Source organism: Elaeis guineensis, chromosome 6, assembly GCF_000442705.2.
Source record: "Elaeis guineensis isolate ETL-2024a chromosome 6, EG11, whole genome shotgun sequence".
NCBI classification, from domain to species: Eukaryota; Viridiplantae; Streptophyta; class Magnoliopsida; order Arecales; family Arecaceae; genus Elaeis; species Elaeis guineensis.
The window spans coordinates 94544994-94559747 of NC_025998.2; the positions used below are offsets into that span (position 1 = coordinate 94544994).

Here is a 14754-nt window from a genome sequence, read left to right on the forward strand (position 1 = left end):
GAGAAAACATAATTTTTTTTTTCAATCAATCACTGATTACAAGACCATTATTTTTTCTTTTAAAAGAGGAACCTAACAACCTAAGCAGAGTAACGTTGAGGAGGGCGTTAGCGATGGAGATGGATCGTGAGTTTTGAAGAGGGCATTGAGAAGGCGATAATCTGATGGCGTGCAATGAGGGCGATGGGCTTTTCGTATGAAGAAGCCGTGGAGATCTGAAATCACCATGAAGAGGGCGTGCACACGTGAGAGGGCAACACTCATTTGGTCGTGTGTTTTCAAATGGTATGCCTCCAAGTGGTTGATCATGAGACTTCTCAAATAACTGATTCGAACTAGGACTTAATTATGATGCAAATCTAATTTAAGAACTCAATTATAATCTCACTACAGGACTCAAAATAAAAACTACAGGACTCAAAATAAAAGGATTATAGGACTGAAAATAAAAAGACTATCAACATTCGAGCTATAACGAATCACGATCACTGGTGTCCACACCAAAAAGCACATTAGAAAGGATCCTTGTAACCAAAGATCATGAGTTCCTCAGCTTTTCTAAAGCTCTCTTTGGATAAGAAAGGAGCTAAGATGAGGCCAAGGCATCATCTCCGCCATACAAAATCGAAGGAAAAAAAAATCAAAACTTTGGGTCAAAATTCAAGAAAACGAGCTGCTTTGAATGAATTAGACGCCAAAAATAGAGTTAGTAGAAGGGAAAAAGGAGAAATATTCAAATACAATCCATGAATATCTCCAAATTTCGCAAAATTTCACTCAAAAGGAAGGATGTTGACAGGAAACCGCCAGGAAAAGTCAGCAAGACAAGGAGCATTAAGAACCATCTTTTGCCTTAAAATAATGGAAATAAAGAAGATATAAATCAACCAATTCATCAAGTTCCCATGAATTCTTCCATTTTCTCACAGAATCTCATCCTCAATTGGCCTACTGTAAAGTTCTCTGCATTTGAGAGGGGACAGCAGCAGAGCAAACAAGCAGAGAGAGAGGAAGATTATTTCTTCTTTCTTCAAAAGAACAACGAGGTCCAAGAAGAAAAATGCTCAGAAGAACAAAAAGTTTCAATTATCATCAGCCACCATGCACAGATTTCTCGGCCCACCCATGGAATATTCTTCAGGACATGAGTGGTTTGTAATGGGCTCTGCCTCAAAAAGAGATCAACATGTAAGAAAAAATAGATCACTATTTAAGAAAAAACTAGATCTATATTTAAGAATGAGGAGGTAGTGGCAGGCTGTCGAGGTAGTAGTTGAGGAGGGAGACGCTGAAGAGGGAGGGGTAGGCAGTGAGGATATGCATGAGATACACTTTGTTTGTATAGGGGCAATTTTGACAATTATATTAGGTAAACTGTTTCACTAACACTATTAATTTAACTGGGTCTAAGTGCAGGTTTTACAAAATATTGGGTGCAAGTGTAATAAAAATAAACCTCAAGGGGGTTCATAATTTACTCTAGATTCGATGTATTATTGAGTCATGGAGTTTATTTTTCTTCATTTTTTTAAGGTTCATCTACAATATGACAATGTAGCATGATTTAACCTATCCGTGATGATTATGATATAATGAAGAAGCGACATTGGTGATGGACAGGAGAAAGATTAATGAAGTGAAGGGCTACTAATTACATGCTTAGGTGTTCTTTTTTTTTTTTTTAAATTCAATGGAGATATGAGTTACTAGAGAACAATATTTTTGTTTCTTTTGTTTCTATTATTGTTGAAAACTTGGTTTGTTTTGTTCTGTGTGTTAGACTCTTGTTTTGTTCAATGTTATGGTTTGTAGTTTGTCTACTTCATCAGGCTTTATGATGTTTAATGTTTTAATTCAAGATGGAGGGAGATCTTAGGAGTTTGAAACTTTGAATGTTATTTCTCCCAAGAGGGAAAACAGAATGTAAAACCTGATATTCTTGCTATTGGATTACCTTATTATGCATGCAAGATTGGGTATGATGGTACTCACGTTATAGAAGAATGGATAAAAGATTGTTCTTTGGAAGAAGTGGTTGAATTGAAAAATAATCATTTGGTCTTCATTGTTTTTTGAAAAGGATTTTTTATTATGAACCATGAGAAGCGATAGTCTTCTCTTGAATCTGATGTAGGATAGAAGAAAATTTGGAGATACAGCTATTTGATCAGTTTAGTCTTTGGGTTTAAAAAAAAAAGCTTACAGTGTAAACATATTTGTTGCAACTTGCCTTACAATGTCCTATACTTTGAAGGTCTGACAAAGCTGGTTGCCTGTATATTGGAAATTGTTTTTCTAAGGAGGTGAATGATTAGTGGCAAAATTTAGCAATTGAAACAAAATCTTAACTTTGTCAAAGATTATTATGGGTTGTTTTGCTGGAACATGTGGACTGAAATGAAAGGCTAGTTCTAGATGAATATCTGCATCAGAGTTGCATGTTGTGGAACAAAAACATTTATATATATATATGTATGTGTGTGTGTGTGTCTGTACGTACATACATATGTATGTATGTGTGTATATATATATATATGTATATATATATATATGTATATATGTGTGTGTGTGTCTATATATATATATATATATATATGTATGTATGTATATGTATATGTATATATATATACATATGTATATGTGTGTGTGTGTATACGTACGTACATATACATATGTATATGTATACATATGTATATATATGTGTGTGTTTATATATATATGTATATGTATACATGCGCACATATACATATGTACACGCATACATATGTATATGTATACACACATACATATACATATGTGTATATATACATATACATACATATATACATAGATATGTATGCATGTATGTATATGTATATATACATACATACATACATACATATGTATATGTATATATACAAAATCCATGGTTGTGAGGATAGTCCTGCTGTTTTCAGGATTCTAGGATCACAATTCGCAATTAAAAGAAACCAATTTCTTTTGGCTCCTCCTATGGACTGTGAGGGTAATCTGGAGACCACTATTGGGATATAAAGTAAGCCTACAGCATGAGATCATTAAAAACAGTATATGCATATCCTTTAGATTTTGGGGTCTGCAGATAGTAGAAAAGCTAGCAAGACAATGGAAATTACACTGAATGTGACTAGTCCAGTTGCTAGTGGATTAATAGTGCGGAGATTGCTTGTGAAGCTAGAGCCATTAATTCTCATTGTTGATTCATCAAAAGGACCAATAATTCTTAGGAGGTGATCAAGTTGCAGTCTAAATATTAATCAAGTTCTTTATTGTAATGTATCATATTAGCAGAGGAAACAACATATTGTAAAATTGTTTTCCTTGCTTGTAACTTCTTCAAAATTTTGCCTGACACGACCTGCTACAACCCACACTATCTAGTTTACCCATCACATCCTGCTCCATCTACTTCACCCGACTCAAACCAACCTGAGGCAGGTATGGGCTCGAGGTTTCCAATTGTGGGGTGGGTACGGGTATTGGCCGATCCAAACCATAGCCGACTTGTTGCTATCCTTAACTAGAACCACCTGTCTTTAGTTGCAAACAGCAGCCAACCTGTTTCATCTGATTTCTGTTGTCAGTAGGTGATGGGGGCCTAATGCAAGATATTAGCATTAGGGCTGTTATAACGAACTTCAGGTGGAGAAAAATTTAGATCAGGTACATCCTAACCTTTTTTTTTCTTTTCTTTTGTAGAGTGACAAAATTAATAAAAGAAGGCATGAGAAATGTGAAAGAGAAGACAATGGGTGGAGTAGAGGGAGAAATAGAGATTTAACAGGAAGAGATGGAGACGAAGTGATAGAGATTCAAGGAGAGAGAACACCTTATAATTTTCCAATTTTCAATGCACAAGCCGATATACAACTTAAGACTCAACAAGCAAAACCTAACAAAGTTCTAAAAATCCCAAAACCAACCTGTATTTTGAAGGGGAATACGTGGGTGAAGAGGGGCAAGTTGTTGCACAATTGAGAAATGGATCTTTCCATTTGTATTTTTCATTTGCTTTGTCCTCTTTCTGTTCATTGGCAAGCGCTTGGAAAGGGCCCACAACTTGGGGTGTGAATGTGCTTTCACTTGCCACATTCATGATTCATGGACTAGTCAAATCCTCCAAACTTAAGATTAGATCCTTTAATCTCCATGGTACAAATAGAAGTGTACAAATTGAAGATTGAAGGCCTAAATAACTAAAAAGCCCAAAAACAGTATTTAGGTCTTCGAAAGATCCCTGTACGTCAATGGATCTATTATGCTCTATATGATAACCAACCTTTATCATTTAATTTACTTTATCAATTAACTGATGCGGGACCCAGAACACAATTTACAAGAACTTATATTTTTATTGTGTTGCACTCTAAGATCCCTTATATGTGTTAACCAGGCCATTTATTAGCTTTAATAAAGGTCTATTCTTTTAACTGTTCTTTTAGAATAAATTTTTGGTGTACTGGTAAGATGGTTTGGGCATGTAAAACAAAGATATCAGGTACCTTGAATGAAGGGGGTACTTTAATTGTTGTTGAAGGATGTAGGAAAGTTGTTGAAGGATGTAGGAAGAGGAGGGGAAGACGAAGGGGAGCATGGATGAATGTTTAAAAGAAAGGATATGGAAAAACCTAAAAAGCTCCCATAAAACATCAGGGGAAGCTCTAAATAGAAATACTTGATACTGAGGATTCATAGAGCCAACCAAATTGTTGGGACAAAGCTTGATGGCTATTGTTATGATATGATTTAGAATAAATTTTGTTTATTAGAAGGTCATCACATGTAAGGGTGGCAAATTTTGTAGAATTATGATGTTAATCCTGGACTTTCTTTTTGCCTTATTTGGAGACTATTACGTGGTGATAGGCCAGAATCTCTTTGATTGTAGGATTTTGTCAGAGTTATAATTTTTTGAGATGGTTATCTCTAATCATCTTATTGGTTTTATCTTTGTAGACAGCTTTGATATTGCATTATGAAATTTAATAATGTTAAAATGCATTTCTAAGATGAGAAAATGAGAAACACCGGGCAGTAGTTTCTCTACATTTTTTTATGGTATTTTTTTGAGGGAATATATTTCTTTTATGATATGAAATTGTCTTCAAAAAGGAAAATATTGTAAATTTGCTGCATCACATTTTCTGCTACTGTGTTATGGAGTTTGGTATCTAGTTTCATGTTCTCACTCTTGAGTCTATACCTTCTAGAAGTATCTTTCATATTTAAGAGAGGAAAAATGAGAAATCCCAGAATGTAATGATTGTGATATTCTCTGCTATCTGAAACCATCTTCAATTTGGAAAATATTTTGAATTTTCTGTCTTGCATTTGCATGTCACCATGTTATAGAGTGCGGTAATTAGTGTGATGTTTCTATTCATGATTTTTTACTTTGTAGAGAGTATTTTGCCTCTTGTCTTTGTTTTATATAGAATCCACATTCACATACCTTGATACAAGGTGAAATCTATTGGTTTTATCTTCCTACTTGGGATGCAAACCAGTCGAGCTACTAGTGAGCTAGTTGAGCTCCACTCGACTTGACTATTATCGAGCTCGAGTAGCAAAATACTAGGCTCGAAAGCTTGCGAGCCTATTCGAGTTTATATGTATTTTTAATAATATTATTTTTATTTATAATATATATTAATATACATTATTAGTAGACTAAGGCTTAAACTCGAGCTCAAGTATGCCTTAATTGATATTCAAGTCAAGTTGAGCCGATCTCGAGTTTTGCCTTTTTTCAATAAGCCAAGCTCAAGCTTGGGATATTAAGGCTCAATCAATCTCGAGCTGATTTTTGAATCTGAGTATTTTGAATTGAGTCGAGCTTGAGCTCCTAACTACTCGGCTCGGCTCGATTGCACCCCTACTTCCTACATAGCTTATATGTTGCTTTATGCAATTTACGAATGTGAAGATTCATATTTGAGAGGATTATGAGAAATCCCAGAATTTAACTGCTTTATAATATTCTAATTATTTATGATCTGAAACCATCTTCAAGCCAAAAAATATTGTGAATTTTCTGTCACATTTGCATTTAACTATACCATGGAGATTGTTACTTGGCCTAATGTTCTAATTCATGAGATTATACCTTGTAGAGAGAATTTTGTAATGGTTGATGAGCCATTTGCAGTGGTGTCATAGAGCACTCATCTATGTATCTTAATATACATATGATGAATCTAATAGCACATGGTGGTTGTCGTTATGGTTGCCGTTACGATGGTAATAAATGATCTATTAAATTGTTAATGTCCATATTTTATGGTTCTTGTTGTTTGTGTAGTTTATTATTTTTCATTGCCCTTAGTGAATTATGAAATCTCACAATCTTAGCCTTTTCTTGATCACAGGTTTCAGTTTTTCTATTAGTAGGAATTATCTTAGCAGGAGCAGCTTTAGGATACTGGATTGTGCGGAAATTTGTCCTTTCAGAAGATGGCAATGTCAATGCTGGTATAGCCCAATTTGTGAAATGGGCAATGCGCATTATTTCTGTGGTATTTGTTTTCCAGGTATGCCCTTTCATGACATGTTCCTTGGGTCAAAGTTCACCATGAATCTCAAAGGCTTAAATTATGGTCTGCTATACCACCCTGTACTGCTCAATACAGGATGTACCATACCATACTGGTCTAGTATCAGTACGATGTCTCGTATCGTAGCGACACTCGGTATGCTATCTTATACCGTATCAAACTGCATGCTAATAAAATGGTACCAGTACGGGGTCTAGTACCAAGATGACAAACCTTGATTTAAATATACTTTTATAGTTCTGTGGTGTCGGACTTCACAATGTCCTTCCGTTGAATGTCAACTTTTTATTATTCAGTCAGATTATATGAATGACCATTGACTTGGTAATTTTTACGCTTAATTCAGTTTGTTAGGAACCTTATTTTTACAACTATAGTAAACATAAGAATCACCATCGAGCCTTGTCCTAACTATTTGGAGATGGCAAATTTACAACTATAGTACTGCTTAATTTGCTCCACATGCTCCTGAGGTACATGAATCTGTTCATGATCTAATGCAATGTGGACGTTGGATGAAGTTGCATAAGCTTAGGCAGCCAAATTTTTTAAAATAGGTCAGAGTTAAAGAATTAGTGATTGACGAATTTATTTTCTGTCATACACTCTACTGCTGAATGCATGAATATTATTTCAATAAAGAGGTACTCTTGTGGAAATGTTTTGTAAAATATTTCATCATCCACACCAACTTGACTTGTAAGATCTTATATTTCTTCCTGTATGAATTTTGTAAGTCAAACTCCAAGTTCAATTGCCATTGTTATCTCTTAAATCAGAATCTTCAGTTTGATGTTTTAAGCAAGGTTAAATAATTTAGAAACTCCTCTAGTACTTTTTAATTTGTATAATTCTACTGTTGTTGGATATCTAAATAGACATGGATGTCAGAAATATTATCTTGTGGAATTTAATTATGACCTAGTATCATATATGATTTTCTTAATAAGAACAATGTTTTGACTTGTCACTCTGTAAAATTGAATTATAGCTAGAAAACAAATTTAATTTGGTAACAAGAATTTACAGGATTGGCATTGTAAGTTGAGATCATTGTTGTAGTATTGTGCCGTGCAATGCCTGCCTTTCAGGCATTTTGTGCACATATAAGTAAGTATTTGACTGTCTATATATGCAGATCCTGATGGGGGCCAAATATTGGGGGGGAGAGGAGTGGTGATTAGGGAGTCAAGATGAAGTTAAAATATGTTTCCTGTCCCAATAAGTTTGCATTTTTTTTAGGATGTATAAAATACTTACTTGAGTGAAGCATGACTTGATTGTACAGAAGGGACCACCACTTTATAGAGTTATTATTATTATTATTATTATTATTCAAATTGTTTTGCTAGCCTTCAAGGAGCATTGTTAGTTCTAGCCTTTATGTGGAGGGATCTCCCAGAAAACATGTGGCAGAACTGTTAATCTGTATTTATAAGTCAAGATGTGGATTTTATTTTTATATTCCACCACCCCCTGTGCTCCCATCACGGAACACGAGTCAATTCTTTGATGAAATTCAGAAGATGGATCAATTTACATTTCTGAGGTGAATATTTAAATCCAAGGTTGACATCAAGAGCCTAGAAATTCAAAGAGATCAAAAGTGGGTTGTAAATAGCAAATCTGTTTTCCACCTCTCTCTTTTACAGTGATCCTAACTTGACTGAAAATTTATAAACACAAAAGTCCTATCTCCTTCCAGTAGTGGAAAAATCTGAAAAAAAGTGAAGAGGCCTATGAGAAGTCCTTGATGGGTAAGGGACTGCAAAGTCCCATCTTTTCCTGATATTCCTTTTTTTCCCCTCTCTGTTCCATCTTTTCTTTACCGAGGAGATGCTCACTTCTGCCCTGGAAAGAAAAATAAGGGCATTTATTGTCCTAAAATTCTAGGTAGGGGAATTGTCTGACATGGTGGTTCGTTGTGTAAGATCAGTGTTGTTACCCAGTCCTTTCGATACTTACACATGGGTTATATGACACTAGGGTACGAGTCCATAGAAAGATTTTTTAGATATTGGAAGGATCAGACATACCTGCACCCAACTCACCTACCTGTCTCTGTCCAGTGTTGCTGATTTAGCTAGTTGTAGACTTGGGAGAAAAACTAGAGCAAGGAAAAGAAAGGATCCTAGTTGAATCTATTTCTTCAGATCCATTTGACAAAAAAACTTGTAAAAGCTGGAAGGTGACTCTCCTGAAACACATAATACTTGCTAGAAGTCCCTTATGCTCTCAAAAAATGCCCTCTATGAATCAAAAGTCAAAACCAGCAAATTTAGGCCTAAATTCATTCCACTGACATTTCTTTCTGTCCCTTTTGTCACAGATGCATGATTTCAGCTATGACCATGTTTGCATTGTCAATGGACTTTAGTTTTTCTGTAGGCAGCGTTTGGTTGTAGGATAACTGGAGGATAAGGCTGAGTTATTGCTCTATTCTAGTGAATACCCATCTTTGTCCTTTGATAAATTTGTTCTGTCAGTTCCCTCAGAAGTAGCTGGAGCAACTTTGTTTCATCTTTGGGTGGGAAAAGGGGGGGGGGGGGGGGGGGGTGTGGGGGGCGGGGGTGCGCACTCTTGAAATAAAGTTAAGCTGCTGGACTCTTTTTTCTCTCCTACTTTTTTTTTCCCCCACTTTTTTGCGATGTATCCCATTAACCCTCTAAATTTCAAGTAACCAGGTGCCCTTCTTGCTAACCCAAGAATAAGGGATTCTTGGAGGGTTTATGAGAGGCATTGTTAGCTAACCTAAGGTTTGATATCCTGCAACCAGGTGCTGCTTTAATTGTACTTGGTAGGGGTGCCACCTACCTGGCTCTGCATAGCTTTATCTTTTAGCTTGGCTAAGTTTCATGCTGTCTTTTTTAATATCAGAATTACTTGAAGTTGTATAACATTTATTTCCAATATCCTCAAACCAATATAGTAAAAAGAACTGGAGGCTTCTATGTGGTATATGACATATCATGATTCCACAAAAATGTCATCTTTAGCTTATATATCATACAAGCATGTGTAGTAAATTAATGAAGTGTATATTTGAGTTCACAATTGTTTGGCTTAAGGTCTGTTGAACCATCCCAATCAGGGTTGTTTGGTGCATTCTGGACCAAACTGGCTGGGAAATGGATGCTTCCGCCTGATTCTATCCTAGGTTGAAATCAGCTGAACTGTTTGGTTCCACATGATTTCAAGTGCTTTCAGGCGGTTTTAGAGCAGAACCATATTCAGTTCTTTTATAATCCTATCCTCCTCTTGATGCTTCTCGCGTCTCGTGACTCTTTCTTCCCTTCTCTTGCAATTCCCCTTGCTAGGATTCGGTTTCCGTCATCGTAGACAATGACGATCCTGGTCACCATCTCTCTCTCTCTCAGTCATCATGCTGCCATTTCTCTTTCTTCCCATTATGCTGTTGCCACTGTAGACAACCATGGGCATCAAAGGCCAAAGATTGTGAATTGGAGGTTGGAGGTAGGCCTATCCCTCCCTCTCCCCCTCCCCCATCTCTCTCTCTCTAGGCCTATCCCTCCCTCTCCCCCTCTCCCATCTCTCTCTCTCTCTCGCGCGCTCTCCCTCTCCCTCTCCTTGTTGCTTAAAACTAATAGTCATGGATATTGATCTTCTTTAACTTACCCATCACCTTTCTACTCACATCCAAAAATTTCCCCCCTCCGAAAAGAACCTATTTATATTGTCAATTTATGTCATCCATTTGGATGACTTTAGGTTGGCCTGAAGCATGTTTGACATCGTTTTAAATTCTCACTGATAAGCATTTGTAGGAATGAGCATGGCTCCAGTAAGGATTATGGGATTTGAATTTGGATAGGAAATGAATGAGTAGTTCATGATGGACCAGATATGAGATCTCCAAAATTAGGTATCTTTCCTGATTTTGTTAATTTTCAAAATATATTCATAAGTAAATAGATATTCATATAGACAACGTAGTCTGACTAGGATAATCTGGTTGTTGGGGGTCTGATTTGAGGAGGTCCATATGTCATGGATTTCAGCCTAGTTTTTGAGGGCCAACCTTGAATATTGAGTTGGATTTGAGAGTGCTATCAATTTTGTAGTCACCATTGCTCCCCATCTGAGGTTCCTCTTAGTTTTACAAGGCAGAAGTGAATTTCTATTAGAAATACAGGGTAATGGACAAAGTGGAGGGGTAGTTTTGGGGTGTTCTGTTATCACTGCATTCTTTTTGACCAAATGCAGCAATAAGTGCTGAGGTTTTGTATGAATCAGGGTTTGGGCAATATATAAGGCCTGGACATGTAAGATAAGCTTAGCAGAAATCTAAGAGCTGCACTGGTTGAGAAAGAGTGATGCAGAGCTGATAGAGATTATGGACAATGCATATTGAAGATTGAGGTGGCATTGGCTGGGGCACTGCATTAGATGTTTGTTAAAATATCAAGAAGCATGGAGGAATCTGGAAATTGCAAGGAGGAGAAAAGTTGGAAGCCTGGAACTGAAGGAATAAATGCTAGGATTCATGACGTGGGTCTTTGATAGTTGTGACATGGCTTCTTGGTTGTGATGCAACCTGATGAACTAGATCTCACTTTAGCTTTACCACTACAGGATTTATAGAATAGCTGATATCCTAGAACATTGTCTAGTTTCTTGATCATGATATACCTTCCCATTTGATTGATCCATAGTTTCTGTGAAGACAAGGCCTATGAGTTAGACATCCAAACATATTTGGTATATATTTAAATTTACAACATTGATGTACATTCGTGTTTTGATATTTTTTTTTTGTTTTTTTTTTGTTTTTCTGGTGATTCTGATCCACATCCAACAAGGATTATGCTATTTGAATTTGATATAAACCTGTGAAATATTTTGAGCCTCTTTTTGCCATGAGTCCTTTTGTAGATCTCTTGGTGTTTCCTTGATAATAAGTGCATATTTGTGTAATTACAATTATCAATCGTAGGGTTATCATGACTTGGAGCCAAGTAGATTCAAGCCCAATAGGTTGAATAGCATTTTGGGTTGCATTAGAGGATATTATCAATTTTAGGGTTATCATGAGTTGGAGCCAAGTAGATTCAAGCCCAACAGGTTGAATAGCATTTTGGGTTGCATAAGAGGATATTTAGCTTATAATCATATTTTTATTATGATACGTCGAAGATCTTTTGAATTTTGGAAGTAGAATAAAATAGGAATCTTGAATGAATAAAATTAGAGATGGCTAGGTAGAGGGGTGGTTTTGGTGTGTTTCATTATGACTTTATGCCTTTCTAAGGTAGAATAATGCTGACAGGATGTATGGATTGAAATCATGGGCAACGTAGAAGGTTAACACATTAAATAAGCATTGCAAAGATGAAAAAATGTCAATATAGTTATTGTAATCAGCTTGGGTAGAAACAACTAAACAAGAAAGAACTTTAAGTTAGGAAGAAGTAGAGTGCCAATGTAGATGATATGGGCACCTTTAACAAAGACTCTAGGAGTGACTTGGATATTTGTTGAAGAGTTAAGAGAGTGGAAGGTGACACAGGTACAAATCATGATTTGAAGAATCGAATCTGAAAGGTCAAAAAACTCGATTGATTGCACCTGACCCTGTCGATTGATGTTGCCGCACCGTCATAATTCTCTCATCTGGTGTCAGAATCGCTATTATGACCCCTTTTTGGAAAGCTCTTTTCGTGCTCTACGGATTGGACCACATCGCCGTCATATCCAATTTCGGAGCCTGATTCTATTATTTGATAGGTCAACGGAAGCTCGGAAGAATCTTAGTCGAATTGGGAGTTTTAATCCTTATGTTAATCTTTTTTCTATTTTATTTTAGATTTTTTTTACTATTAAGTTAGGACTTTTACTCTATAAATAAGGCCTCTTTGGCCAACATTGTAATCAGTTTAGTTTATTTTCGTGATATTGAATCAAAAACTCCAGAAGAGAGTTTTTTTTTTCTTTTGTTGTTTTCTTGTTTCGTGCGTCTTTTTCTTCTTTTCCATTAAAACATGGATTAGGTTGCGTCAGTTGGTATCAGAGCCCATCAATCCTTGAGCAGAGTTTTTCTCTGCAGTCCAGATGGCGGATGGTAGTCGCAAGAAGAACCAACCTGCAAATCAGATGGCAACAGGTCATGATGAAATCATGTAGCGAGAATGGGACTTGATGATAGTGCAAAGATTTGAGGAGAAAGATGATGAAACTAATTGTGCGTCTTACATAATTGAAAACTCTGGTGGCAAGATTTGAGGTGGATTCAAAAGATCGTAGATTTGATGAAGAGACTTTAGATTTCGAGAACCTCTTCCATAGGGGTGCTTCCACCTGTCGGTGAGAAGATTATAGCGATTCGTTCGAGTGATCAATCTGCTGGTACGATACCATCAGAGTAGATTTGCCTAAATATTTGGATAATTTGCAAATATAGGTATTTCTCGATTGGTTGGATCAGACTGAGCGCATCTTTGAATATAAGGAGGTTTTCGATGACATGAAGATGAAGCTTGCCATGTTAAAATTGACGGATCGGATTCCTGCCTAGTGGCAACAGCTGAAGAAAATCAGGAAGCGTAGAGGCAAGCTAAAGATCCAGGATTGGGAGAAGATGAAGAAGGCATGCGGGAGCAATTTTTGTCTTTCAACAACACGCAGTCCTTGTATCAGTGCCTGCAAAAGCTTTGACAATGGTCCAGATCTGTGGATGAATACATGGAAGAGTTTTACGTAGTTGCTAGAAATGATTTGGCGGAGAGCAAAGAGTAGATGGTTGTAAGGTACCTTGATGGACTACGATAGTAGATTCAAGATGTCTTGAGGCTCCACTCCTTGTGGACGGTCAAGGAAGCTTATCACCGAGCCTTGGTTGATGAGAAGTAGCTGCGATGATCTGTGCCTAGGCCTGATCCTTTCTTGCAAAACAATCAGATGTCAGAGAATCAGAGGGACATACGGTGCAACTCAGCTTCACCCCTCCTGTTTGTAGCGCTATTGATGTGAAACTCTCGAAACCAGCCCCAGTTGGGTCTTCTACGCTATGGTGCTACAACAATGGCGAGATCGGGCATACATAAAACGAGTGTGAGAAGTCTGCTGGACGGTCCAGAAAGTATTTACGGATCGAAGAAAAACTATCTGACAAAAATCAAGAGCCCATCTATGATGGAGGTGATGAGGAGGATGATTTCCTATTGTTTGGGGATAGAGGAGAGGCTGTAGTTGTTCGAAAGAGCCTGCTTGCACCCAAAAAGGAGAAAGAAGATTGGAGGTGGACCAACATCTTCCATACTTGTTGCATCATTGGAAAAAGGGTCTGCAAGGTCATTATCGATAGAGATAGTTGTAGAACGTCATCTCCTAGGAGACTGTCACGAAGCTGAATCTGACTATTGAAAAGCATCTTCGGCCATACAAGCTGTCATTAGTTTCGGAAATGAAGCGAGGTGGTTATCAATAGTCACTATCTTGTGTTGTTTTCTATCGGATAGAAGTACTTTGACAAAGTGTGGTGCGACGTTGTTGCCATGGATGTTTGTCATTTACTTTTAGAGAGATCGTGGCGATATGATCGCAGTGTGACTTATGATAGTCGTCGGAATATTTACTCATTTTGGAAGGATGGTAAGAAGATTACTTTGGTGTTGATGGAGGATCTACCTCAACCAAATCTAAAGATCCGCATTAACCTTCTGACGAATTTTTCTTACTTGGAGAAAGCAATGAAGACTCCTAACTCGAGGATGCGTTCTTCCTAGTTTGGGGAGTATGATGCATACATCTTATCTGGTACAAATTGTGATTTGAAGCAGGGTTTGCCGTACCGGGCCGAACCGTCCGGTACGGGGCGTACCGAGCCGGACCGGTCCCTTACCGGTCCGGTTCGGGCCTGTTTTTCGGAAAACGATCCCGAACCACACCGAATCGCCCGGTTCGATGCGGTTCGGGCCCATACCGCCCGAAACCGGACGGTATAGCTCGGTTCGCCGTCGGTTCGGGGTGAACCGAACCATACCGCCCAGGGGACCATTTCACATGGGGGAGGGGGAAGGTGGGGTCCTTTTCACGTGGTTGGGGGGAGGGAGGGGGGAGAGAAATGGGCGTGGCCCACTTCACATCGGGGGGAGGGTCTGGTGCTTTAATAAGCACCAGGCCTTCGGTGTTCTCCGAGAGTTCTCAGAGAACACTCATGGCCGTG

At 37.6% G+C, this 14754-nt stretch overlaps 1 protein-coding gene across 9 annotated transcripts in view; it reads left to right on the top strand.

Annotated features, from left to right (window-relative positions):
* The window catches only part of LOC105035223 (uncharacterized), a 65204-nt gene that overhangs the window by 38010 nt on the left and 12440 nt on the right, over nucleotides 1-14754 (top strand). For all 9 annotated transcript variants that reach the window (XM_019847269.3, XM_010910695.4, XM_010910688.4 and 6 more), the window contains one exon: nucleotides 6387-6548. In XM_019847269.3, coding sequence (XP_019702828.1) covers nucleotides 6387-6548 — 162 coding nt within the window. The remainder of the gene's footprint in view (nucleotides 1-6386; nucleotides 6549-14754) is intronic.